Raw genomic sequence first — 26,451 nt, 5'->3', positions numbered from 1 at the left:
ATTAATATTAGAACTCAACCTGTCAGTGACCACCTTTTGAGACTCAATCTTTAGTTTTATCCCTGCTCACTGTAGGGTGCTTTTTTGTGAATATTTAGTTGATAGCCCTGTATTTTTTTTAAACCCTACTTGTTATGCAATAAGGAAAAAATATAGAATAAGAATCTTAGATCTAGAAAGGATCACAGGACCTAAACTCATTTTATGTAACATGGAATAGATCTAGAGGTTTGTGACATACATGTTCAAGATTTGTCAACTAGTTACATATACATCAGAGTGACGATTATTGTCGAGTCCTTTGGATTTTAGTTCAGTGCTCTTTTTGCTATGATAAATTTCTTCAGGGTTATTAAGAGATTAGTGCTAGACTATAGGGTATTAAGTTCTGAAACCATCAGAAACCATGTAATTTCCCATTCAAAAAATGTTTTATTTGGTAACCATAAGTCGGTTGATCTCCTCCTCTTTCTTTTAACTGTGATGGATTTTTGAAAAAATGATTTATCTGAAATTATTTCTTTGGAAAAAGCAATTTGAAAAGGGTATTAATATTTTAGTTAATTGCAGTTTTACTTCAATTTCAGATATTAATGTATGACCAATGTTTTGACAATGTTTTATGTATTAACATATAATTGATTCTTGGTTTTCTGTGTTTTTCTACTGACATTTTATTCATTGAAAGAGGAGTAGAACAAGAGAATCAGAACCTGGGTTCTTCATCCAGCTGTGTAGCCTTGAGTAAGTTACTTAACATCTCTGGGCTTAAGTGGCTGCATCTTCAAAGTGGAGAATTAAGTCAGTATTTCTTAGTGGGTATACTACTGGCATTTGGGCTGGATAATTCTTTATTATGAAGGACTCTCTTGTGCATTACAGGTATTTAGCATCCCTAAAGCCAGTAGCATTTCAGTCACTATCATATCCAAAAGCGACCCTGCATTTCTGGGCAAGGGTTGAGGTACACTACATGTTGAAAGCTACTGGAAGATGGTTTCTAAGGATCCTTTCAGCTCTAACATTCTGTGAAAGAATTCTTATTTGAGGAATGACTGGAAAGGAAAAAGATAATGCATTGACTGAAAAATCTCTCTTCTTCCTAGTATTAAGCAATTTTATTTTAAAATGAATGTTGTCTGAGGATCTATATAACTATACCCACAGATATATCTACCATTCATTGTGTTCCAAAATGAATTATTGTATTTTTCTAGCTCTCTTTAAGCTTTCCCTCTATAATACATATGTATCATATACCTAGTTATATGATTTTTCTAAAGTTTCTTAAAGTTACATAGTATTATCTCTATGTAATAAGTAAAAGTAAGATGATCTGATTATTTTTAAAAAGCTGTACTGTTGGGGCACCTGGGTGGCTCCATTGGTTAAGCATCTGCCTTTGGCTCAGGTCATGACCTTGGGGTCCTGGGATTGAGCCCCATTTTGGGTTCCCTGCTCAGTGGGGAGCCTGCTTCTCCCTCTCCCTCTGCCGCTCCCCCTGCTTGTGCTCATGCCATCTCTATCTCTGTCAAATAAATGAAATCTTTTTAAAAAAAATTTGTACTATTGTTTTTATCTTAGCCTTTTTCAAAAAGGAATATCGTTATATATAGTAATTATTTCCTTTTTCTGTCTTCCTTTGGCATGAAGGAAAGGAGGGAATATAGTCTTTGCATTAAGTGGTATATATAATTTTCAAGAACACAAGTTAGGCATGTAAAAGCAACCACAAATAGAATGTTTGATTATCTTTAAAAACTCTATGAAATGGAAGAGGCAAGATGGTAGAAGAGTAGAGGACCTTGTTTCATCATCTGGTCCCTTGAATTTAGCTAGATAACTATCAAATCATTCTGGACACCCATGAATTCAACCTGAGATGTAAGAAAGAATTTCTGGAACTCTGTATACAAGTAGAAAAGTGAACACTTTTTGCAAGGTAGGAGGTGCAGAGAAGTGAATCTAAGGGGAGAGATCAGAAGATTAACAGCAGGGGGAGGGAGCCTCCCCTGGGAGGGGCCGAGCCTGTGTGCACACAACAGGGCAACAGCAGAAATCAATGAAATAGAAACCAGAAGAACAGTAGAACAGATCAATGAAATCAGAAGGTGGTTTTTTGAAAGAATTAATAAGGTTGATAAACCCCTAACCAGACTTATCAAAAAGAAAAGAGAAAGGACCCAAATTAATAAAATCATGAATGAGAGAGGAGAGATCATGACCAACACCAAGGAAATACAAACAATTTTAAGAACACATTATGAGCAGCTATATGCCAACAAATTAGGCAATCTGGAAGAAATGGATGTATTTCTGGAAATTTATAAACTACCAAAACAAACAAGAAGAAATAGAAAATCTGAACAGACCCATAGCCATCAAGGAAATTGAAACGGTAATCAAAAACCTCCCCCAAAACAAGAGTTTAGGTCCAGATGGCTTCCCAGGGGAATTCTACCAAACATTTAAAGAAGAAATAATACCTATTCTCCTGAAGCTGTTTTAAAAAATAGAAATGGAAGGAAAACTTCCAAACTCATTAAATAAGGCCAGCAGTACCTTAATCCCAAACCCAGACGAAGACCCCATCAGAAAGGAGAATTACAGACCAATATCCTTCATGAACATGGATGCCAAAATACTCACCAAGATACTAGCCACTGGACCCAACAGTACATTAAAAGGATTCACTACGACCAAGTGGGATTTATTCCTGGCCTGCGAGGATGGTTCAACATCCGCAAATCAATCAACGTGATATATCACATTAATAAAAGAAAGAACAAGAACCATACAATCCTTTCAATAGATGCAGAAAAGCATTTGACAAACTACAGCATCCTTTCTTGTTAAAACTCTCCACAGTGTAGGGATAGAGGGAACATACTTTAATATCATAAAAGCCATCTATGAGAAGCCCACAGCAAATATCATTCTCAATGGGAAAAAACTGAGAGCTTTTCCCCTAAGGTCAGGAACACCACAGGGATGCCCACTCTCAGCACTGTTGTTCAACATAGTACTAGAAGTCCGAGCCTCAGCAATCAGACAACAAAAAGAAATAAAAAGCATTCAGATTAGCAAAGAAGAATTCAAACTGTCACTCTTCACAGATGACATGATACTTTATATGGAAAACCCAAAAGACTCCACCCCAGAAATGCTAGAACTCATACAGCAATTCAGCAACATGGCAGGATATAAAATCAATGCACAGAAATCAGTTGCACTTCTATACACTAACAATGAGACAAAAGAAAGAGAAATTAAGGAATCGATCCTATTTACAATTGCACCCAAAACCCATAAGATACCTAGGATTAAACCTAACCAAAGAGGTAGAGGACTGTACCCTAAAAACTACAGAACACTTATGAAAGAAATTGAGGAAGACACAAAGAAATGGTAAAACATTTCATGTTCATGGATTGGAAGAACAAATATTATTCAACTGTTCATGCTACCCAGAGCAATCTATACGTTCAGAGCAATCTGTATCAAAATGCCATCAACTTTTTTCACAGAGCAGAAACAAACAATCCTAAAATTTGTATGGAACCAGAAAACACCCCAAATAGCCAGAGATGTGTTGAAAAAGAAAACCAAAGCTGGTGGCATCATAATTCTGGACTTCAAGCTGTATTACAAAGCTGTAATCATCAAGAGAGTATGGTACTGGCACAAAAGCAGACACACAGAGCAATGGAACTGAATAGAGAATCCAGAAATGGACCCTCAACTCTATGGTCAACTAATCTTTGACAAAGCAGAAAAGAATATCCAATGGAAACAAGACAGTTTCTTCAATAAATAGTGCTGGGAAAATTGGGCATCCACATGTAGAGGACTGTAACTGGACCATTTTCTTACACCACACACTAAAATGAATGAAAGACCTAAGTGTGAGATAAGAATCCATCAAATTGGGGCACCTGGGTGGCTCAGTTGGTTAAGCACCTGCCTTCAGCTCAGGTCATGATCCTGGAGTCCCAGGATCGAGCCCCGCATTGGGCTCCCAGCTCAGCAGGGAGTCTGCTTCTCCCTCTGACCCTCTTCCCTCTCAGGCTCTTTCTCACTCTCTCTCTCTCAAATAAATAAGTAAAATCTTAAAAAAAAAAAAAAAAAGAATCCATCAAAATCCTAGAGGAGAACATAGGCAGCAACCTCTTTGACCTCAGCTGCAGCAACTTCTTGTTAGACATGTCTCCAAAGCAAGGGAAACAAAAGCAAAAATGAACTATTGGGACTTGGCCAAGAAGGAAACAGCAAAGGAAACAGTCAACAAAACTAAAAGACAATGTATGGAGTGGGAGAAGGTATTTGCAAATGACATATCAGATAAAGGGCTAGTGTCCAAGATCTATAAAGAATTTATCAAACTCAACACCCAAAACCCAAATAATCCAGTCAATAAATGGGCAGAAGACATAAACAGACATTTCTCCAGATAAGACATACAGATGGCCAACAGACACAAGAAAAAATGCTGAACATCACTTGGCATCAGGGAAATACAAATCAAAACCACAATGAGATACCACCCACACCAGTTAGAATGGCTAAAATTAACAAGACAGGAAACACCAAATGTCAGCAAGGATGCAGAGAAAGGGGAACCCTCTTACACTGTTGGTGGGAATGCAAGCTGGTACAGCCACTCTAGAAGACAGCATGGAGGTTCCTCAAGAAGCTAAAAATAGAGCTACCCTACAACCCAGCAATTGCACTACTCGGCGTTTAGCCCAAAGATACAAATGTAGTGATCCTAAAGGGCACATGCACCCCAGTGTTCATAGCAGCAATGTCCACAATAGCCAAACTGGAAAGCTGAGATGTTCATCCACAGATGAATGGATAAAGAAGACATGGTATATATACACACACACACACACACACACACACACACATATACACAATGGAATATTACTCAGCCATCAGAAAGGATGAATACTTACCATTTACATTGACATGGATGGAACTGGAGGGTATTATGCTGAGTGAAATAAGTCAAACAGAGAAAGACAATTATCATACGGTTTCACTCATATGTCAAATATAGGAAATAGTGCAGAGGATCATAGGGTAAGGAAGGGAAAACTGAATGGGAAGTCATCAGAGAGGGAGAAAACCTGTGAGTGGTTTTTAACTATAGGCAACAAACTTAGGGTTGCTGGAGGGGAGGTGGGAAGGATGGGGTAACTGGGTGATGGACATTAAGGAAAGCATGTGATGTGATGAGCACTGGGTGTTATACACAAATGATAAATAATTGAACACTATGTCTGAAACTAATGATGTACTATATGTTGACTAATTCAATATATATATTTTTAATTTTTTAAGATTTTATTTATTTGAGAGAGAGAGAATGAGAGCAAGAGAGAGAGAGCACAAGAGGGGGGAGGGTCAGAGGAAGAAGCAGACTAGAGAGCCCAGTGCGGGACTGGATCCTGGAGTCCCAGGATCATGACCTGAGCTGAAGGCAGTCGCTTAACCAACTGAGCCACCCAGGTGCCTTGGCTAATTCAATTTAAATAAAAAATAAAAAATTAAAAAAAAAAAACTTCTATGAAATGACAGATAAAAGAGAAATAAATAATTGTATTTCTGTATTTACTATTTTTTAAGCCAGAGTTAAACAATTAACATGTTACTACATTAATTAGGTTAGTAAATGTGAAAATTGACTGGGTACTATTACCTTCCTCATCATTGCTGCTGGCCGACTCCTGTCCTCAGCTGTTATGTTACTGGCCTGCCTGAACCCAGGAATGGGTTAGTTGCCCTGAAGTTAACTAGATACTAGTCTAGGTTGCAATGATGACCCAGGTCCCATGTTATGTTCCCCAGAGGTTAATGAGGTAATAGGATTATATGATCCAGGTAGAAGTTTCTTTTCTACATAATGTGCATGTTGCAGTACACTTCTAAATGCTAAATAAAATTAAAAATCACACTCAAATGCTTTTTTTTTTTTTTTGCGGGGGGGGCGCACTACGTAGTTAAGGCATGCATTTTTTTAAGGCATTTATTTCTAAAAATTACTAGAAAGGACTTTTACAATTAACAGTTTTTATTCTAAAAGACTTAACTGAAACTTACTAAACTTACTAAGTTGTTAAGTTCCTTGCTATTTCTATAGAGTGTTTTCACTTTTCAAATTTGAGTTTTTATAAGTGTATTACTAGTCATACTAATTTGTTTCTTTTAAAAATATTGCTTTGTAGCTTTTTTTTTTTAAACCTTTTATAAGCTTTTTCCTGTTTGGTGCATGTTTGATTATTTAACATGACTTGTTTAAATTATTTTGTATAAGGCATTGTTTGCATTTTGAGTTTGTATTCTTTAATGTGTTATATATATTTATTGTAAATTTCACCTTACGCTTTAGAACTTTTGATTTTATTAAAAGTCTAAACCGTTATTCATAATGTTCATGAATTGGGTAACTAAGACCTGCAGTCTCCAAGTGGTTGCTTAAACACAGTAGTTTCATCTCTTTTCTTATCATAAATCTTTATTAGGCCAAAGTGTGATTTGTGTTGCCAAGTCTACTTTCTGTACTTCCTTAGAGAAAATGCTGGGTGGGGTCTGGAGCAAATAACAGGTGTCAAAAGATCAGAAACTGGATAATTGGACACTTATACTATTATTTATAATTAAAGGAATAATGTGTGCATTAAACGGTTCCTTTTATGTCATCCCAGAGTATAGTCACTTTGGTACTTTTCTTATTAAGTACATTATAAATGATTTTAAATTGTTCCCTTGATTTGTGATCTTATATTGATGTTTATGTCCATGGTAACAGACTAAAATAAGTTACCACATTTAGAATTATCATTGCCTTTAAAGTGTAATAGAAAACAAGACTCCTCTTTTTGGTTTTCAGATTTTCCCTTTTTTTTCAAGTTTGTATTTATACTTTGTAAAATATGGTTAAGTTTAATGATGGAATGTTTGTGAACATGACGAATTATGGTTTCTATTAAATAATATAATGGAACTCATTCTGTATGTCAAGGGGCCAGCCTAGTTTTGTTTTCCAGCATCGCCACTACGAACATGTGTTATAATTTTATAATAGAGACTAAAATCTAGATACTATATGTGTTCTACTTACATTTCTTCAACCAAAATGTTTTGATTTTCAATTTAAGATATATCTCTAAATAGAGTGACTTACTTAAAAAGGAAATACAGGGCTCCTGGGTGGCTCTGTCAGTTAGGTGGCTGACTTTTGGTTTCCACTCAGTGCATGATCTTAGGGTCCTGGGACCAAGTACCATGTTGGGCTCCATGCTCAGCAGGGAGTCTGCTTGAGGATTCTTTCTCTCCCTCTCCTTCTTGCTCTTTCTCTCTCTCTCTCTAAAATAAATTCAAAGATCTTTAAAATAAATAAAAAAGAAGTACACCAGGCATACCTTATACTAAAGAGTGTTCTAGAAATGCTTATTAATATTAATTAATTAATTAATTAATTAATATTAATACTTGTTAAATCATAAAATAAGCTTCTCAGACCTGTCCTACCTAATTGTTTTATTAGAATATTTTACCAGTTAAAATAATTTGACAACTGATTAGGGCTTAGAAATTTCTTCCAAGGATTTGTTTTAATGACATTTAACCTACATTCTGAAAACACGAAAATAGTTTTAGTAGAGTATAACATTGAAAAAATAAAAATGCAGCAAGATGGGAAACTAATTTGGCATATTCTTTCTGAGAGAAATTTTGCAAAATTTTAAAAATCCTTATGTCCATTCCTTCCTTCTTTCCTTCCTTCCTTTTGACCTAGTATTGCCACTTAGGAATCTACCCTAAGGAACTTTCAGAGGAATATAAAAAGATTTAGGTACAAGTTTATATTTATTTTCTTTGTAAAAGTGAAAAAGAATAAAGAATAAGTATCTATCTATCTAGTAATAGGGGATTAGTTAAACTGTTGTACATCATATGATGAAAAAATGCCAATAAAATCATTACCTTAAAAAATTTGAAGATGAGGGAAAATATTCACCAGATAGTTGCCTTATGAAAATGGCAGAATACCATTTTATATATACATCTCTATAGAAAAGAGATTGAAGGATAATACATCAAAATGTTTACTTCTGGTAAGTTATAAGTAGTTGAATTCTCTTTTTTTGTTCTTCTGAATCTCTCTAACTTTCCACAATAAACATGTCTGGTCTTCATAGTTGAAAAGTACAACTTCTTCCTTTAGATAAGCCAGAGGAATTTAGTATTTTAAATGCTATTTTCTAATTTTGCTTAAAAATTCTTAAGTTAAGAAAACCAAACTCAATATCCTCATCTTTTTAATATATGTAAATATGAATAAATAAATATTTATGTGTAAATTATGTATATGTATTACATAAGGCATCTATGTGTATATATAAATATGGCTTGTTTAAGAGGTTTACAGTAAATTCCTATTAAAGCAATCGATTTTGACTGAAAAGCAGAATCAGAGGCACAAGGCATTGTATGGCTAGGTTGCAGACCGCTGTTCTATTTCCAGAGGTTCTATTCTAAAACTTACATGTTCAATTTAAAAGAATTTTCTACTTTATTCTAAGTAGTAATATAAAGGGTAAATTTTGGTATACTTGTGGCACTGATAAAAATATTTGAATGCATAAGTTACATTTTAGTTAAGAAGTATTCTAAGATGTTTTGATAAAACCTAGTAAGAATTTTGCAGGATTAAAGCAAGCGTGAGCTTTAAAATGGTAATAGTAGTTCTCCTATGGTTAGAGGTCGTCATTGCAGTAATATAGGCTTGATTGTAGGATTACTGTCCCAAATATATGTCCTAGGAAAGCTTCTTCTGAATCTTACCGGTAAGAAATTATTGGTTACTTTCCAATACAGGAAAAAGAAAAAAAAAGTTAACTGGAAATTAGTTTATTAGAGTCTGCAATTAGCCGATTTTATCTACTAGATGCCATTTTAAGTTAAAAAAAAAAAGACAATGATAAATGATTTGTCAGGAATTTATTTTGAAACAAATCTTGAGAACATGGCCTAGGCAGGATACAGAAACCTTTAGACCTGTGTCCTACAGCAAACCTGAGAACCTCTAGCACAGCTGAGATGCTTTCTATTCATCTGTTTTTCCCATAGTGCTTAGCTCTGTGCTGTGCATTAGGAGTATCTTTGTGCTCAACGGAGTCTGAGCTAGATGGCTGATCAACAAAGAATCACAGTAGAGGGACTGAAAAAACCCATGTCCTAGCAACTCATTCGCCCAGATCTAGGGAGTCTCTTTCTTGTGTGTCCTTCTCTGAGGAGCCCTTTAAAATAATCTCTCTCCCTCCCTCTCTTTTTAAAAATATCTCTGCATTTGAAATCTTTCATTTCTTCCTTTGCGGTTCTCTTCCTAATCTAACATTCCTCTTTCTTTAAGTAAATACAGTGAATACAACTTAAATATTTATATTTATGTAACAAAATATAAAAAGCAGCTAGATTAAATACTTCTTTAGTCCTGAAATAGGAGGAAAAAAGTCCTTAATTGTGTTTTCTTTTGACTCTCTTCTGATTTCTTTTTTATGTGACAGTGCCCTCATTTTTATATTTCCTAAATAGATAATAATGAGCATTAAAATGATGATTGTGATGCATTTTAGTTCTAATTCATCAAAGAAATATTCCTTTTTAAAAAATTTTAATACTGCTTAGGTAGTAACAGTATTTTACAGGCTACAGCAGGTCTCTGGTTGCTTCAGTTAATTAGAAAACTAAATACCTCATGCTTTGTACAGTCTAAAAAGTTAAGAGTTTCATTTAATTTAAAAAAAGTAAAATTGCTTTATATGTTTTAAATTGTTTTCTGGAATCTTCCTGGGTTACTGAAGCAAAACAAAATGTTGAAAGTGCTGGGGCGCCTGGTGGCTTAGTTGTTAAGCATCTGCCTTCGGCTCAGGGCGTGATCCCAGCATACTGGGATAGAGCTGCGCATCAGGCTCCTCTGCTGGGAGCCTGCTTCTAACGCTCCCACTCCCCCGGCTTGTGTTCCCTCTCGTTGGCTGTCTCTCTCTCCGTCAAATAAATAAATGAAATATTTTTTTTAAAAAATGTTGAAAGTGTTGAAAAATCTTATATTTAAACATGCAAGATGTTTTTCTTATATTTTTAAGATTTGTAATGAATATCTAGGATATTTTTGTATTAGGAGATTTGTTTACGTATTATAATTGAATATTTAAATTCTCAAGGATGGATGGAGGAAGAGATAGTTCCACTTCAAATAATTTTCATTTTTTAAATTAGCGGTTTGCAACAACTATCTTATTTATCCTCCCTCAAGTACACTTTTAAATGTGAAATCAAAAGGAAAAAAATCCTATAAGTAAATATTATCTCATAAATGCTTGCTGGTAATTTTCCTAACCCGTGTGTTTCTTTTCTTTTTCTTTTTTTTTTAAGGGAGGCGAGGAGCAGAGGGAGAGGGAGAGAGACGATCTCAAGCCCCAAATGCAGGGCTTGATCTCAGGACCCTGAGATCATGACTTGAGCTGAAATAAAGTGTCAGATGTTTGACTGAGCCACCCAGGCGCCCCCTAACCTGTATATTTCTAAACATGGGACTCTACTAAGAGCAACTTCTCCCTCAAACAATGAGAAATATTTAAGAAAGAGAAAAATGTAAGGAAGTCTGGGTGTTATTTTTTGCCACTCTTACAGATATACACTTATACTTCGGAAAAACAGAACAGTTGTCATTCAGTTAAGGATTTTTGTGTCTGTGTTCATGAGGGATATTGGTGTGCAATTTTTTCTTTTTTTGTCATTTCTTGATTAGGTTTTATTTTTAGGATTATTCTGGCCTCATAAAACAAGTTGGGAAGTATTTCCTTCTATTTTTTGAAAGAATTTGTGAGTTTGTGTAAGATTGGTGGGTTTTTTTTCTTTATGAATTTGATAAAATTCAGCAATGAAACCATCTGGGCCTGGAGGATTTTTATGTGTTTGTGTTATGCAAAAGTGTTTGATGACAAATTCAATTTTATTAATAGAGCTATTCAGATTTTTTGTTTTATTTTATGTCAGTTTTGGTAAATTGTATTTTTCATACAGTTTGTCCATTTCATCAAAGTTGTTGAATTTGTTGGCATAAAGTTACTCATAATACTCTTTTTAATTCCTGTAGGATCTGTAGTGATGTCCCCTCTTTCATTCCTGATATTAGTAATTTGTGTTTTCTCTCTCTTTCTTGATCAGTGTACCTAGGCGTTTATTAATTTTGTTTATTGTTTTCAAAAAAACAACTTTTGCCTTTGTCTATTTCCTTTATTGTTTTCTATTAATTAATTTTAACTCTTTTGTTATTTCCTTCTTTTTATTTACTTACTCTTGATTTAACTTGCTCTTTTTTTCAAAGCTTCTTACTATAAAACCATAGGCCATTTATCTTAGACCTTTCTTCTGTTTAATGTAAGTACTTCAAACTTCCCTTCAAGCATTCATTTAGCTGCATACCATAAATTTTGATATGTTTTATTTTTGCTCATATTCAGTTTGAAGTATTTTCTTATTTCCCTTTTGATTTCTTCTTTGGCCCATTTATTTATTTATTTATTTATTTTTATAATAATTTTTTATTATGTTATGTTAGTCACCATACAGTACATCCCAAGTTTTTGATGTAAAGTTCCATGATTCATTACTTGTGTGTAACACCCAGTGCACCACGCAATACGTGTCCTCCTTAATACCCATCACCAGCCTATCCTGATCCCCCACCCCCCTCCCCCTAAAGCCCTCAGTTTGTTTCCCAGGGTCCATAGTCTCTCATGCTTCATTCCCCCTTCTTTTTACCCCCCCTTCCTTCTTCCCTTTCTTCTCCTACCGATCTTCCTACTTCTTATGTTCCATAAATGAGTGAAACCATATGATAATTGTCTTTCTCTGCTTGACTTATTTCACTTAGCATTATCTCCTCCAGTCCCGTCCATGTTGCAGCAAATTTTGTGAAATTGTTCTTTTTGATTGGCCCATGTATTTAGAAGATGTTATTTTATTTTCAATTTTTTTCTAGATATCTTATTGTTATTGATTCCATTTTGGTCAGAGAACATATTCTTTATTATTTTAATAATAAATTTATTGACATGTTTTGTGGATCAGCTTATGGTCTATCTTGATGAATGTCCCATCTCCACTTGAAAAGAATATGTATTCTCTAGTTGTTGAGTGTCATTTAAATATTAATTGGATCAGGATGATTGGTCTTGTTCAAATAATCTATATCTTACTGATATTTTCCTAGTGTTCTGTCAATTGCTGAGAAAAAGGCTTTTACATTTCTAAGTATGATTGTAGAATTGTTCATTTTGCCCTTTAATTCTGTCAGATTTTGCATCGTGCATTTTGAAGCTGCGTTATTAGGCCTAATCAAATTGTTATTATGCCTTTTGATGAATTAACTCTTTTATCACTGTGAAATGTCCCTGGTTCTGGTAATATTCTTTAAGTCTACTTTATTTGATAATATAGCTGCTCCAGCCTTTATAAGCTTAGTGTTTGTATAGTATATCTTTTACCATCCATTTACTTTCAACCTACTAAATTGTAATTCTTGTGGATATCTTATAGTTGGGTCTTGCTTTTTTATCTGTTTTGACAATCTCTGACTATAATTTGGAGTGTTTAGTCCATTAACATTGAATGTAATTACTGATGTGGTAGGATATAGGTTTGCTATTTTACTATTTCCTGTTTGTCCCTCTGTTCTCATTTCCTGCATTGTTTTACCTTAATTTAATATTTTTTTTAAATTCCCTTCACATTATTTATTGGCTTTTTATCTGTATCCTCATTGCATTTTGTCTGTATGTGTGATTGCTCCAGGCATTACAAATATGCATTCTTACTTCTTAATAGACTGCTTAGAGCTAATATTGTATCACATAATAGACATTATAAAAATATTACAACCAAATTACCAAATTGGTCCATTTGTAACCTTCTTCATCCTTTATGCTTTGATGTTATATGAGTTACATCTACATATATTATAAACTCCAAAAGACAGAGTTATATATATTTTTTCTTTTCGACAGTCAGGTCTACCTAAATTAAATTACTAGGGAAAAAGTAGTTTTTCATATTTACCTAATATTTACCATTTCTGATACTCTTCATTCTTTCCTGAAGATCCTTCTTCCCAACTGGTATTTCCCGTCAGTCTAAAGAAGTTGCTTTCACATTTCTTATGTTGCAGGTTGGCTGACAACATATTCTCATAGTTTTAGTTTATCTAAGATACAGTTTGCCTTCATTCTTGAAGGATATAATCTTTCTGGATATAGAATACTGGGTTGACAGCTTTTTTTTCTTCTTGAAGTATATATAAATCATTGTTTTCCTTTATTTAATGTGTCATTTTTTTGTAACTGCTTTCAAGATTCCTTTTTCTTTATCATTGATTTTCTTCATGCTTATTCTACCAGGGGGTCACTGAACTTTCTTGAATCTTTTGAAATTTTGTCTTCCACCAAATTTGGGAAATTATTAGCCATTATTTATTTAAATATTTTTTGGACCTTTTCTTTCTTCTGTCTTTTTGGAACTTCAGTTATACATGTATTGACTTATTGATATTTAGCCACAGGTTTCTGAGACTCATTCATTATTTCTCAATCCTTTTATTTTCTGTTCTTCAGATTGGGTTTTTTTTTTATCTGTCATCATGTTCACTCTTTGTTTATAACCTCCATTTAGCTTTTAAGCCTACCCAATTAATTTAGAAATTTCAGATAATCTATTTTTCAGCTCTAGGACTTGAGTTTGATTCTTTTTTATAGTTTCTGTTTGGTTATGTTTTCATTTATATTTTTTAATATAATTTTAATTGCTACTTTAAAGTCCTTGTCTGCTACTTGTAACATTTGAGTCACTTCAGAATTGATCTCCGTCTATTGTTTTTTTCTCCTGAAAATGGGTCATGTTTTCCTGTTTCTTTGTTTGTGAAATAATTTTGGATTATATCTTAGTGCTGCAATTACCATGTTGTAGCAACTCTGGGTTGTGTTTTATTCTTCTAAAAAGTATCAATTTTTCTTTACTTGTTTTAGCAAGCAGTTGATGGTTAGGCTCATACTTGCAAACTCTGTCTCTGGGTGTATAGATCACATCTTCAGTTATTTTACCCCTAGCTAGCTTTTTTTTTTTTTTAACTGCAAATGTGTGGTTCACAGGTCAGCCATATTTTGAACTGACTGTATATACAGAATTTAGGACTCCTCCTTTCTGACTCTATCCTTTCCAGGACTCCCCTTCCACTTTCCAGTGGCTTTGGTTACCTTGCACCCTGTCCACTGCTTCTTCAGGCGAAAGACTGAAGATTTTTTGTTTGAGTTTTAGTTGCCAAATATATTGTGGGTTGAGGTCTGCCCTCATGCCAAAAGCTGCAATAAGCAGGTAACTCACTTAGTGCAGTTCCTTTTTCTAAGTGTTGATTCCTTCCAGAATCAACCTGTTTTTGGTCATTGTTTAGTGCATTTAGGTAACTATTTATTTATTATATGTTTGTGTATAGTATATAGTTATTCTATGGAGAATTGGTGTTGTAGGAGGTTACTAAGCCAATAGTAGAAATAGAAACAGATTTTTTAAAGCTAAAATCATTGGAAAATATGGTATGGTGAAGTACAATCTTAATGACTTTCTTATTTTTTAAAGATATTCAGAAAAAGAAGAAAGCGTGATATCACACACACACACACACAAACTGAAAGAACTAGTTTTTCTAACTCCAAAGTCTTCTTAATGAAGCATTAGGTTAGAATACATTTTCAGTGTAAATACAGATAGTTTACATAAGTCAAAAGAAAATTTTGTATCGATTTCTAAAATCCATATAGATTGTGTGGGCTTATTTCCAAGATTGAGTTCTGTTGTATATTGTACATCCAATATTTTTTACTTCTGATATATATAGTTTTGATTCAGTTAACATAGTAAAGAAGGTAATTTACAGTGTTAGAGTCCTCAGAAAGATCAATTTATGATTTAAAAAATTTTTGATGGATAATTTCCAGCGTAATTTCCACTTTCTAGGAAATGTTCCTTTCATGTTTCCTCTTGCTACTCAATAAGCTCTTTGTGAAGCAGGAGGTAGAATCTCTGCTTTGATTTTACTTTAATCTCTGTGCCAATGGTTTTCCTCCCTGCTCTGTCTCCTTTATCTTTCTCTTTCTCAGTCTTTAAAAAAGTTTTTTTCATTACTTTTAATTTTTTAGTCCTTATGGGTAATAGGAAAGGAAAATTAGGAATATTGGTTATATCACTTGGTTGTTTTCTCTTTGCTGCACCTTATACATTTGCCTACCTCTTATCCTTTCTTCTTAGGAGTTGTACAATATTTTAAATATTTTGCTCAATATGAATATGTAGGGAATTTGAAGAAGTAAAAGCAAGGACTCTGTATATTCTCATTCTATTGGGAAGGTCCTGCTTGTTGAATTTTTAGGTATTTCAAGATGTTCCAGTCAACTGACAAGGACTTCTCCTCACAGTGTCAGAACTGTAGTGATGATGAGAGTAATGCAACTAGCAAATAGTTCTGGTATGTAACCACTTTTGCATGTTTACTTCACCAGAAAACTCTGTGGAGTACAGTGGTATCCTATATTCCTTAACATTTGGAAAACCATTTGCGTGCTTTCAAAATAGATTTTGAGGTAATGGTGTTAGTCAATAGAGAACATATTTTAATCAGATGTGAAATTCTGCAAAGATTAGTATATCTTCATTTCATAACTCTTCTTTAAAAAGGGGAAAACAAAACAAACTTGCATTTTTAGAACTTTCTGAATAATATGTTAATAGATTAAACTCAACATTTTATTGTACTTCTTACTGCAAAACCATTTTGGTACTATATGTGTTTTTAGTAAAATACCATTCACAAATATGGGCGATATTGCTTTTTTATATATCCAGCTTATCAGTGGAGATTTATTTGCTTTTTACTTTTCTAAAACTAAATTCTTTAGTTCTTATGTTGTTTTAGATTATAAATAAATATTTTAGAAAATATATATCCAGTTTGTAATGTATTTCCTTGGACAGTCTGGTTATACTAAGTCTTTAGAACAGTGTGTCCATGGTATGGGTTCTCCTCCATAGACTGTCAGTTAATTCTTTTGGACTGGATGAGGGTAAAGAAAGTATGTTCTCTGCCATTTTACCATAGCTTACTCTTGTATTTATGCTAATGGTGAGATGGTTATTGTTATGAGATTAGATACATTGCTTCTTTATAATAATTGTTAATTTTTAGATTTAATGATGGCACTTAAAGATACTTTGATTTATACTTGGGAAAACTTTGTGTGTTTATTATGCTATATATTATAAATAGTTTATTGTTACTTATGATTTTGAATAGCACCCTACTTTTTTGGTCATTTTATTGTGCAGAATATTCTGTATTATCCAATAGTATATAGGTTTTAAAACTAAGAATATTCAGTGTATTATCAAGGGAGATTAAGGAACAGAACACAATCCAGTGAAGTCTTTGTTGTAATACATTGCTTTAAAAATGGTATTTTCTGTTTTTTAAAGGATACCTAGGTCTATTTGAATATTCTCTTTTCTGCTATCAGTGTATATATAATTCTTAAGTCATCTATCACTGCATATTAAAGAAGGGTAGCTATATTTCAAAGGGTTTTTTTTTTTCCTGTAGTTAGTGTAAACAGGCTCATCATATAGATGCAAGGACTTAAAAAACACAAAAATAAAAGACTAATGATTACTCAGAGTCATAGGTTCCATGGTAGACTTGTAACTAAAGTTCAGTTTTGTTTTCTAGCCTTGTAATTTAATCCATACCAAGTATTATTTTCTGTATGGATAACTTTGGTCCATCAACCTACAAAAATTTATGAATAAACTTTGATATTCTCACACTTTGTAAATCTGCTGGTATTTTCTTTATTGTAATAAAAAAGAAAGCATGCTATAGTAACTAATTCTTGACCTAAACCCTTTTTTTCCCCTTTAGAAAAGTTGGAAGCTCCACCACCCACCCCAGGACAGCTGAGATATGGTAATGGTTCTATAATTGTCAAATATCTGTGCATCTGTCTTTTAGACATAAAATAACTGTATCATTTACTGTTGGTATATAAGAGTCAGTAAATTTAATTTTTCCAGATAGAGTGGGTAATCTTATTTATCATGCTGAAACAAAAAGTTTATAAACTTGGTTTACAACATATTACAATAGTATGGAATTTCTAATATCGTTAACAGTATCTAACATTGTTAAACAGTGTTACCATCTAGAAATAAAATTATACTTATGGTAAGGTTTTCTTAATTCCCAGAAAAAAGGATATGTTTACTTTAGTTTGGATTTAAATTGGGTAATTTCAGAAGTTGAAAGTCTGGGCTAGGTAGAACTGTTCTCTGGTGGAGAAAATACTTATAGCTTGCTGTTTGTGGTGATGAAGAAAGTTAAGTTCATTTAAGACCACCAGGAAGAAGAAGCTTATAATGGTGCTGGTGTGCTTTCTTTAGTCTGTTAAGATGGGAATAAATAGTCAAGGCTAACACTGGCATAATGTAAAACAGTTTGGGATCTTATTATAAAGACAATAAAAGAAGAGAATGTTTTAACTGTACAGTTAATTTGAGTAGGTTGTAAGCAAAAGCTGAATACTAGATGTGATTTGCTGTTATAGAGTAGTATTTCCCAAAGGAAATTGAAGAAATCACAAATTAATAGGAGATCATTACATACTGGAGAGCAAACTTACATGATTTTTTAAAACTTATTAACTAGCCAGTTCTTTTTTCTTTCAGAGGTAGAATATAGGTTATATAGAAATAAGTTACTTTTCCCAAATACCAAAACATTTAAGAATTCTTTAAGACTTTTCTTCCCCTGGTAACTTTTCCTGATTCTCCTAGCCTAGGTTCATGCAAATTCATGTCCATAGCACTGTATAATACTATCATCAGTTTTTTGGTTATATTGAAATTAACTGTTGGTGTGGTATGTTATCATACCCAAACTTCTTGAGGGTTGGTAACCAAGTCTTACTTATCTTTGTATCTCATGCCCTGTGGAGTGTCCAGTACATGTTTATTTAACAATTTGAAAATTGTATTTTTTCCTTGGTGTTGACAATAAATTTTTACTTATAGGATGCATTTATTTAGGTCTAAGCATGAAAACATATATTTTATACTTCAAAATTGCTTATTATAAAATTTTGAATGTCTAGTGGTTAAGCAACTAGACAAAATCAAAGAACTAAGGCTAGACTCTTTAATTGAAAAATCCCATTTCATTAATGTGCTATTTGATTTTTACCATTTTAATAGCTTTTAAAATAATACCTTTTTAAAAATAATATTCTTTATAATTAAAAAGATGTTACTTTATACCTTGAACATCCTTACTTGATAGCAAGAAGAAATCCGAAACAATCTAGGATATATACACGCTTTTCCTATGATCTCAGTCTTCAACAGTGGTTTTGGATAGAGCGTTTTGTTGTTTTGTTTACTACTTATTAGCCTTTCCTGGGTTGGTGCAGAACTCACTATAGTAATGTCAAACTTTCATAACTTCTGGATTATATTTTAATTATGCTTTCTGTGGACTTAACTGCATTAAAAGGAAAAGCGCTCTAAAGTTACTGAGCACATACAACCAATTTGCTTAAGGAACTATTTTTTGGATATTTATAGAACTCACAAGTTTGATGTCCATTTAAAAAGTCATCGGTTGAATTGATGTTGGCTATATCTTGGCAATTTTATAGATGAATCAGAATAAAGTCTTTTAACTATCCCAGCTTTTAATCTGTTTCACAGTCTGCCTTCAATTCTCTTAATATGGAATTCTCTTCCTTTCCAGGTTAGTGGTCCTCAACTTAATTAACTAATGTTCATTGAGTATCTGCTATGCACTTTGCATTCTGCAGTGTGCTGAAGATGCAAATATGAAAAAAATGAGGCTGAATGTATAAAAAATATATAGGTATTAGTTCTTCCTAGTTGCACTTCTATTATGTCAGGTCATTCAGGTTCTATATTAGATAGATAAGGTAAGGCGTGCCTTTGTTAGGAGGAGGCCAAGTTACATTTAGATTTAAATAAAATAGTTTGTGAAAGCTTTCAGGGGTACCAATATTGGGGGGGGAAGACTGCATATAGATGGCTAACATAGATGAGATAATGACATTTTTCTCACATTTGTCCAAAAATTGTTTAGTGAGTAAAAGTGACTATGGTCGCTATATGTAGCTTCCCTGAAATTTGATTCAGGGTATTTTTTATTATTTCTAATATGGATATTAATTTTATGATATCAGTCTTTAGGTATAAGAAACGGATTGATATCAATAGCAATTAAACAGGTAAAACATGGTACTCGTAATATGTATTTACTTATTTGTTCTGCCGTTAACTGTTTGTACTTTGTATGTGTAGCTAGTAAGAAAACAACCCAGAGGTCTAACACAGTTATTTTTACATGTTACATGTTTATTTTGTTTTGTTTCCCCAGTGTAGCTTCTAGGAAGTAGTTAAACTTATAGCAGGGGCAGAATCTTTTGGCTATGGGGAATGAAAAGCAAATTTCAAAGATTGTCAAATCTGTTTAGGAGACTTTTATCATATGGTCTGTTTTCTCATTTAAAGTTATAGAAATCCTAAAATATATTTTCTGTTTTTGATGTTTTTCAGTATTCATCCACAATGCGATACCTTTCATAGGGTTTGGCTTTTTGGATAATGCAATTATGATTGTTGCAGTAAGTTCTTTCTTTCACCCCTTCTATTTTGACTTAATAAAGAAATTAATGTGGTCTAAATTTTCCTAATAATTTACATATCCTAGCTATAAAACTTTAATTAACATCATAATGAACAAGGCTACTTTTTACTATATTTCATGTTAATTAGACTATCATTCAGTTTTAAGGCATTTATATGTATTAATCATTAAGACTTTTGGTAAAGTATTGACAATAATAAACACATTTATTAGGTCTATATTATTCTGTTCTAGTTTCAACATTCTTATTAAAGGAAAAAGTATATAAAATTTTCTGATGTTCTTTAATTTTATTGACAGTTCATATCACGTATATGTTATTTGGTTAGTTCCTTGTTTAGTTTTTTCATGCAGAAATGTTTTAAAGGGTGTTTTGATGTAGTCTATCCATTTGACCCAAAGGTATTTTAAATTTTAGTTGAGAATACTGAGTGTATCTCCTTTTTTGTTCCATTGTAGTGTTCCATTGTAGTGTTAAAAAAAAGTTCCATTGTAGTGTTTAAAAAAAGTTCCCCTTTGCTGTGGTCTTTTTAATGTGAGTGTGTTCCTTAAAAGTTTAGTCTCTGAGAAGGCTTCTTTACCTTTCCTACCATTGAGTGACACCTTTTGTTAATGAATGCCAATATTGGTCCAATTTCTAAAGTCAGAGATGAGTCCATGGATTTTAATGCAAGTCTTCTAAAACTGCCCAGTGCTCTATCCACTTCTCTTCACTGACTCTAACTTGAAAAAAATGATGTAAATGGTAGCTGTTGTGTAGGAGACTGCTCAAAAAAAAATGATTTTAAGATTATTAAATGTGAGAAAAGTCAGATGAGAGCAAGGGTTTTTTGTTGTTGTGTTGTTTTTTGGTGTTTTGGAGGTCACATGTACTACAGATGAACATAAATAGAGTATTTGGTTTCAAAACAGGGAGTAAAAGTATAATTTACATTGTGTACATTATAAAATTTGCTTAAAGAATATCTAAAAAGAATTTTTTTTTGCTATTTTATAGTCTCATCTTATGTGCAGGTTAATGGTGCTCAGCTCTCCAGAAAGTCTGGCTCCTGACCTGTGTGCACATAGCAGGAAGGTATCCTGCTGCCTAAGTAGTCACAGCAGGTGACACGTGCACAGCTTGAATGTGGAAGCACCCATGGTGTAGTTCTTCAGCCAAGCAGCCTGGCAGGAGCCTCTGAAATACAATTTCAGTATGCTAGTTCTTTGACTGCTTATGACATTTTCCTAAGATGTGTATAAGAATTAAATTGGCCAATTTATATATCTGTGAATATGAGAATATATCTGTGAATATTCAGCAACTTAGAACCACACTGCTTTTAGTGAAATTACTAAAATTTGAGTTGGTTAGATTATTTAAATAGTTATTAAATAATAAATCATATCTAATTATAATGAAAACCCCATTATGATGAATTTATAAGCTATAGATAAGACTTGATGTGTTCTTAAGTAAACTGTCTGAATTGAAGTTTCTCTGTGACAAATATTTCTTTCGGTTTTACACAACTCAGTATTTCAGTTTGTCTTAATTGACAGCTGGTATCCATACTACCACCTTCATATTCATTTGTTTTTTCCACCTAAATAGGGCAGACCTTAGATAGTCAAATCCTAAAAGACTGTCCTTGCTGCAAGGAAGTATTGAGATGATATATTTTGCATAAAGAAGGGTAAATAGAGATTTTGAAGAGAGATCGGAATAGGGGAACTGGGTAGCTTCATAGATCCTGAATTTCACAGGGTGTTATTATTTATTTGAAATAAATATCTAAAGTAACAGATAATCTGCATCTAAATACAGCTACCAACAAAGTGAAACACAAACACTCTAGAGCCAAATTATTGTAATGTTGTTTTACTGTTTTCTGTTACTCGGGCCTGTGTCTCACTGTTAGTATAACTGAGAGCGAACTGTTTTTCCAGGTCTGAGATGGTTGACCCCAAGTTAGTAATACTTGTTCTTGAAGTTTACGTTGAAATCCAGTTTCAAGGACATATACCAGTTTTTACGTACATGATACTGAAATAAATGTTTAAACCACTGGCTTCAGTACCTGAGTAAGATCAGTGTATGTGTGGCAAAATTGTTATTCAGTGGTAATTGCAAAATACTTCAGGGACAGTGAAATTTCCCAAAGAGGTTTTATAATAAATAGACTGCTGAAACTAAAATACATAAATAATATAATTCTAAAGTCTATGAATAGAAAAATAAGTAGTCATCATTATCTTAAGAACGTTTTTCACCTTGTAATTTTTTAAAAACACTGATTGCCTCCTAACATTGTGGGACAGCTATGACTGTTTTAAGATAGTAAGTTAAGGAAATGGTTGATTCTTCTTTTCTATCATGCCATAGACATTTGATGTTTTCCTGTTTCCTGTTGTACTCTCTTGGTTGCTATCCTAGTTGTAGTCATCAAAACAAATTCCTATGTAACTTCCTGTAATAGATTGACCTTTATTGTTGGCTGCTGTTCATACTCAGCCTTTGGTTTCATAGTTTTTTATTATATTTTTGTATTACTTTTTTGTATTACTTTTTTTTACGTTTCTTTGGATTACGTTTCTTACAATTTAATTAGAATAGAATTTGTTAGAATTCTAGAGTAGTTTAATTGTATTCAGGTGATGAACCAGATGTAGATTGAAGATAACTAGTATTAGATGTACAACATAAAAATTGATGTGACTATGGGAAAAAGGAAAGACTGATAGTCCGTTGTCCTCAAACTGTCTTTGACTTTATTTGGAGGTTTTATGTTATTAGAAGGTCCTTCAGGTTTCTTAAATTCAACTAAATGATTAAGCACTTGAATACTTTTTATACATGTATTGCAAATAGATTTTTCCTGGGGCATTCCTAATGATTCATTGCTGCTAAAGATGATATATTTATTTTTTATATACTGTACCTGTTAGGTCCTTTGTTCTATATAAGTGTTCCAGTTTTCTGTGGGGGTTTTTTGTGTGTGTGTTTTTTTCCCATCCATATGTAAAGACACACATCTTTATTCCTTATGCATGTTCTGTTCTTTTTTTCTTCTGAAATCTGTTTTTTGGGGGTTCTTTCACAACCTTCCTTGTGTTTTTAAATACCTGGGAGACTTTTATGCATCAGGCTGTTCTCTCCATATCCAACAAGAATTGTATTTTTTTTAATTTAATTTATTTATTTTGAAAAAGAGAGGAAGAGAGAGAGCACGCACAAGCAGGTAGAGCAGCAGGCAGAGGGAGAGGGAGAACCAGGCTTCCTGCTGAGCAGAGAGCCCAATGTGGGGCTCGATCCCAGGACCCTGGGATCACGACCTGATCCGAAGTCAGGCGATTACCTGACTGAGCCACCCAGGCGCCCCAAGAATTGTATTTTAAAGGGATGGAACCAAAAGGCCTAGGGGAGAGAAAAATGAGGAAACTTAACTCAGCGTCTCTTCAGTTTTATAAATAATTGAGTAATGCAATATTTCTGCATACCAGATAGGACGTTCTTTTTTTTTTTCCTCCATAAGTATCATTGAGATTTTAAAATTTATTTAGAAATTTTCAAGCATCAGTATTTAGGAGGAAAATTAAGTCTACTTATGGCAGCATTGCCCTAGCTTTAGAACTCAATTAGCACAATAGATCATAGGATTTCTTCTTTATTCTGTTTAATGACCCATTAGAAATGTTTAATCTTCTTCATTCCAGTTCCTTCTCTTTACAGTGGAAGTAGAATATGAGTCCCTCTTGTTTACAGGGGAATGGGATGGATGTGGAAAGTCTGAAACTCTCAGTAAATTCAGTACCTTGTTTTTTACTGAGGCTCTATCTATTGTGCAAAATGCTGTTGTTGCTCATAAATGAATCATATAGTCTCACTACTTAATGGTTAACGAACTCAGTGTTATGATTTTTGAAGTCGTTGATCTCTTGGGTCCCTAGAAATTAGTTTAGTCCATTTTTTTTTTTTTACTCTTTTGATAGAGTAAATAACAATAATATAGATGTATTGTTCAGAATTAAAAAGTGAGGTGAATTGGTCTTTTGTTCCAAGAGGTTTAAAGAATCTGTCTTTGTGGAAAATACAAATTCTAGATTTTTAATGATGGGTTATATTGCTATTTGTATTATAATTGCATTTGCTGCTATTTTTATTTTTTACAAAAGCCTAATTTTAATGAATCAAATGATATTGATGTTTCTGCATGAATGTGTATATTTAATAGCTAAGTACCTCACTGCATTATATGAATATTTCTGCCTATTTTATAATTTTGCTGTAATAACCTGTGGATTTAACCAGTTTATCTGTTTTTATTAATACTTTGCTGTTTTTTTATAGTTACTTCAGCATTAATTTTTAGGATTAATTTCTTTGTAATCATTTTTTAGGGAACCCATATTGAGATGTCTATTGGAATTATTTTGGGAATTTCAACTATGGCAGGTATTTAATAAGTCATATTATTCCATTGTCCATATATTTATAAAACATTTTAGCAGGTTAGACTTAGAAGAGGATGATTTATTTTAAAAAGTTTACTCATTGAGATGTCTGTTAGTTTGTCTCCTTAATCCTGTTCTTCAAATTCTTAATTTTGTATATGTAGCACTTTTTTCCTGAGAAATTTTAGGTACTTTATGTTAGTTAATGAGTAACATTGCTGTACTGACTATGTTAAAATAAGTTTTTCTCTTAATTCAATGTTACCTTTTTACTCCTGTTTCTACTAATTTATTTTCAAGTTGAGTAGAAAAATCAAACAAGGAAATATAAGATTGAAAATCTAATTTGGTTCTGTTACCTTCTTTCCCCTAGTTACCACTCTGTTTTTCATGATGGTGAAATTTAGGAATGGTTCAGTGTTTGTTTATTGTGTAGAAAGCATGAAGTAGATGAGTTCATGAAAGAGACATTTTTCTCTGTGATTTTCTTCAATTTCAGAACTATGCATAAAGCTTTACTTTAACTTCTAAATATCCAAATTTCCTTAAATATAATGAAAGATAAAGCTACAAAATACTGTATAGGTATTGAAACCAAAATGGAAACTGGCTGCCACAACAGAAAAAAACCTACTACCTGATGGAAGGAGAACAGTATAATTCCAAGAGACTTGTGTTCTATTTTGAAATCTTGAGATTCAGAGCCATGTAATGAGTTACTTTGGATATAGATGTTGTAGTTTCAGAAACTGTGATTAGTCTTCCAGATCAGTGCTTTATTGATGATATAGCGATGTAGTGTAATGATTTTTCTGACTTCCATGTAACAATTCACTTATTCACTTCTCAATTTTTTAGCTGCTGCTTTGGGAAATCTTGTGTCAGATTTAGCTGGACTTGGGTAGGTCCATTCATTTATTCATTTGTGCATGTGTGTACTGACCTTGCTCTCTTTCTCTTCTCCATTCTTTAATTGAGAAAGATAAGAAATACGGGACATTTATTGTGTGTGTTTTCAAACTAAAGTTTTAAATTTAATATTTCTTAATCAGTAATACTAAATCTTTGGTGTGTATCAATAAAAGTGCCTGGGTTATACCTCAGAACTGTGTCTCTGGGTTTAGGGACCTAGAATTTGTGTTTAAAATCTTCTCAAGAGATTGATACATGCAAAAAGTTTTTCTAAAATGACTGTAATGTAAGCAGTTTAATTTCCATTTACTGAAATATTCGTATATATTTTATAGACATTTCCAAGTTGAGACGGGAATAAACCAAGAACCCCATCATTATTTCACCCCACTCTTCTCCCACTAAGCTCAAAGAAAGAGATATGGCTTAAATGTGAGGATACTGACTGGGCATGTTTTCTGGAGAGAGGAACTTTCAAAAGGAATAATGGCCAGAGCATACGTGGGTTTGGCCGGTTTTTGCTCTCTTTATTCCATGTGGCTGGAATGATGAAGCAAATCAAGGATGTCTACTTAGAAAAGGCCACCTTTCTCTCTTTCTCACTTTACATTCTCTTTTCCAAGCAGCACATGGCCTGCGCTGCCTCCTGAGCTTGAGGAAGCCTGGGAAGTATAAGTTAGACTAAGTTGGCATTAATTATTGTGGTAAACATATTCTCTTTTGCCCAGTCTTTGGCTCGGTTTTTTCCTTCCATTGTTCATGAGAGTGGTAATTTTTGAGATTTGGATTTGGGCCTAGCAGAAGTTTATTTAGCCTTATAACCTAAGAAAAGGCAGCTTCATAAGTGATCTGACCCTGCGTATTAGACGTCTGTACTGGAGTTTGGGGCCAAAGCTACTGTTAAAATGCAAAATTTCTTTGCTTCTGGGCCAGGGCAGAAATTTTATATTTCTCAGATTCCTGACACAAATCTATAATGATATCACCCCTTATACATTTTATTTCTCCATTTCCAACATTAAGGTTAATAATGGTAATATTACAGCTATGTGATAGCTTTTTATATTTAATAGAACTAAGTGATCTAATAGATTTTAAAGCCATTTAATTTTAGATTGCATCATTAATTAGTTATTTTTGGTTAAAGACAAAGATTTTGTTGGGAGTCTTTATATTTAAAAACTATTTCTACTTTGCCTTTAAAAAATATCATTAAATAACAAATACATTTTATTGATTCTTAGGTACACAGTTTTTTTAGAACTCAATATATCTGATATTGGGAT

The 26,451-nt window shown here is 33.1% G+C and overlaps 1 protein-coding gene across 8 annotated transcripts in view; it reads left to right on the top strand.

The window, feature by feature from the left end:
- Nucleotides 1–26,451, top strand: part of TMEM65 (transmembrane protein 65) — a 105,390-nt gene that overhangs the window by 22,695 nt on the left and 56,244 nt on the right. For 4 of the 8 annotated variants that reach the window (XM_057307825.1, XM_044382603.3, XM_057307824.1 and 1 more), the window contains exons 4-8: nucleotides 689–744; nucleotides 17,033–17,077; nucleotides 19,729–19,796; nucleotides 24,200–24,254; nucleotides 25,112–25,154. In XM_057307825.1, the coding sequence (XP_057163808.1) occupies nucleotides 689–744; nucleotides 17,033–17,077; nucleotides 19,729–19,796; nucleotides 24,200–24,254; nucleotides 25,112–25,154 (267 nt within the window). Of the gene's footprint in view, nucleotides 1–688; nucleotides 745–15,490; nucleotides 15,587–17,032; nucleotides 17,078–19,728; nucleotides 19,797–24,199; nucleotides 24,255–25,111; nucleotides 25,155–26,451 lie in introns of those variants that run through there. The other 4 variants (XM_057307827.1, XM_044382605.3, XR_007188050.2 and 1 more) reach the window with 3 other exon arrangements.

This window comes from Ursus arctos, unplaced genomic scaffold, assembly GCF_023065955.2.
Source record: "Ursus arctos isolate Adak ecotype North America unplaced genomic scaffold, UrsArc2.0 scaffold_6, whole genome shotgun sequence".
Classification (NCBI taxonomy): domain Eukaryota; kingdom Metazoa; phylum Chordata; class Mammalia; order Carnivora; family Ursidae; genus Ursus; species Ursus arctos.
Note: the sequence above shows the minus strand (reverse complement) of the source record. Positions and strands in the feature narration are given on the sequence as shown.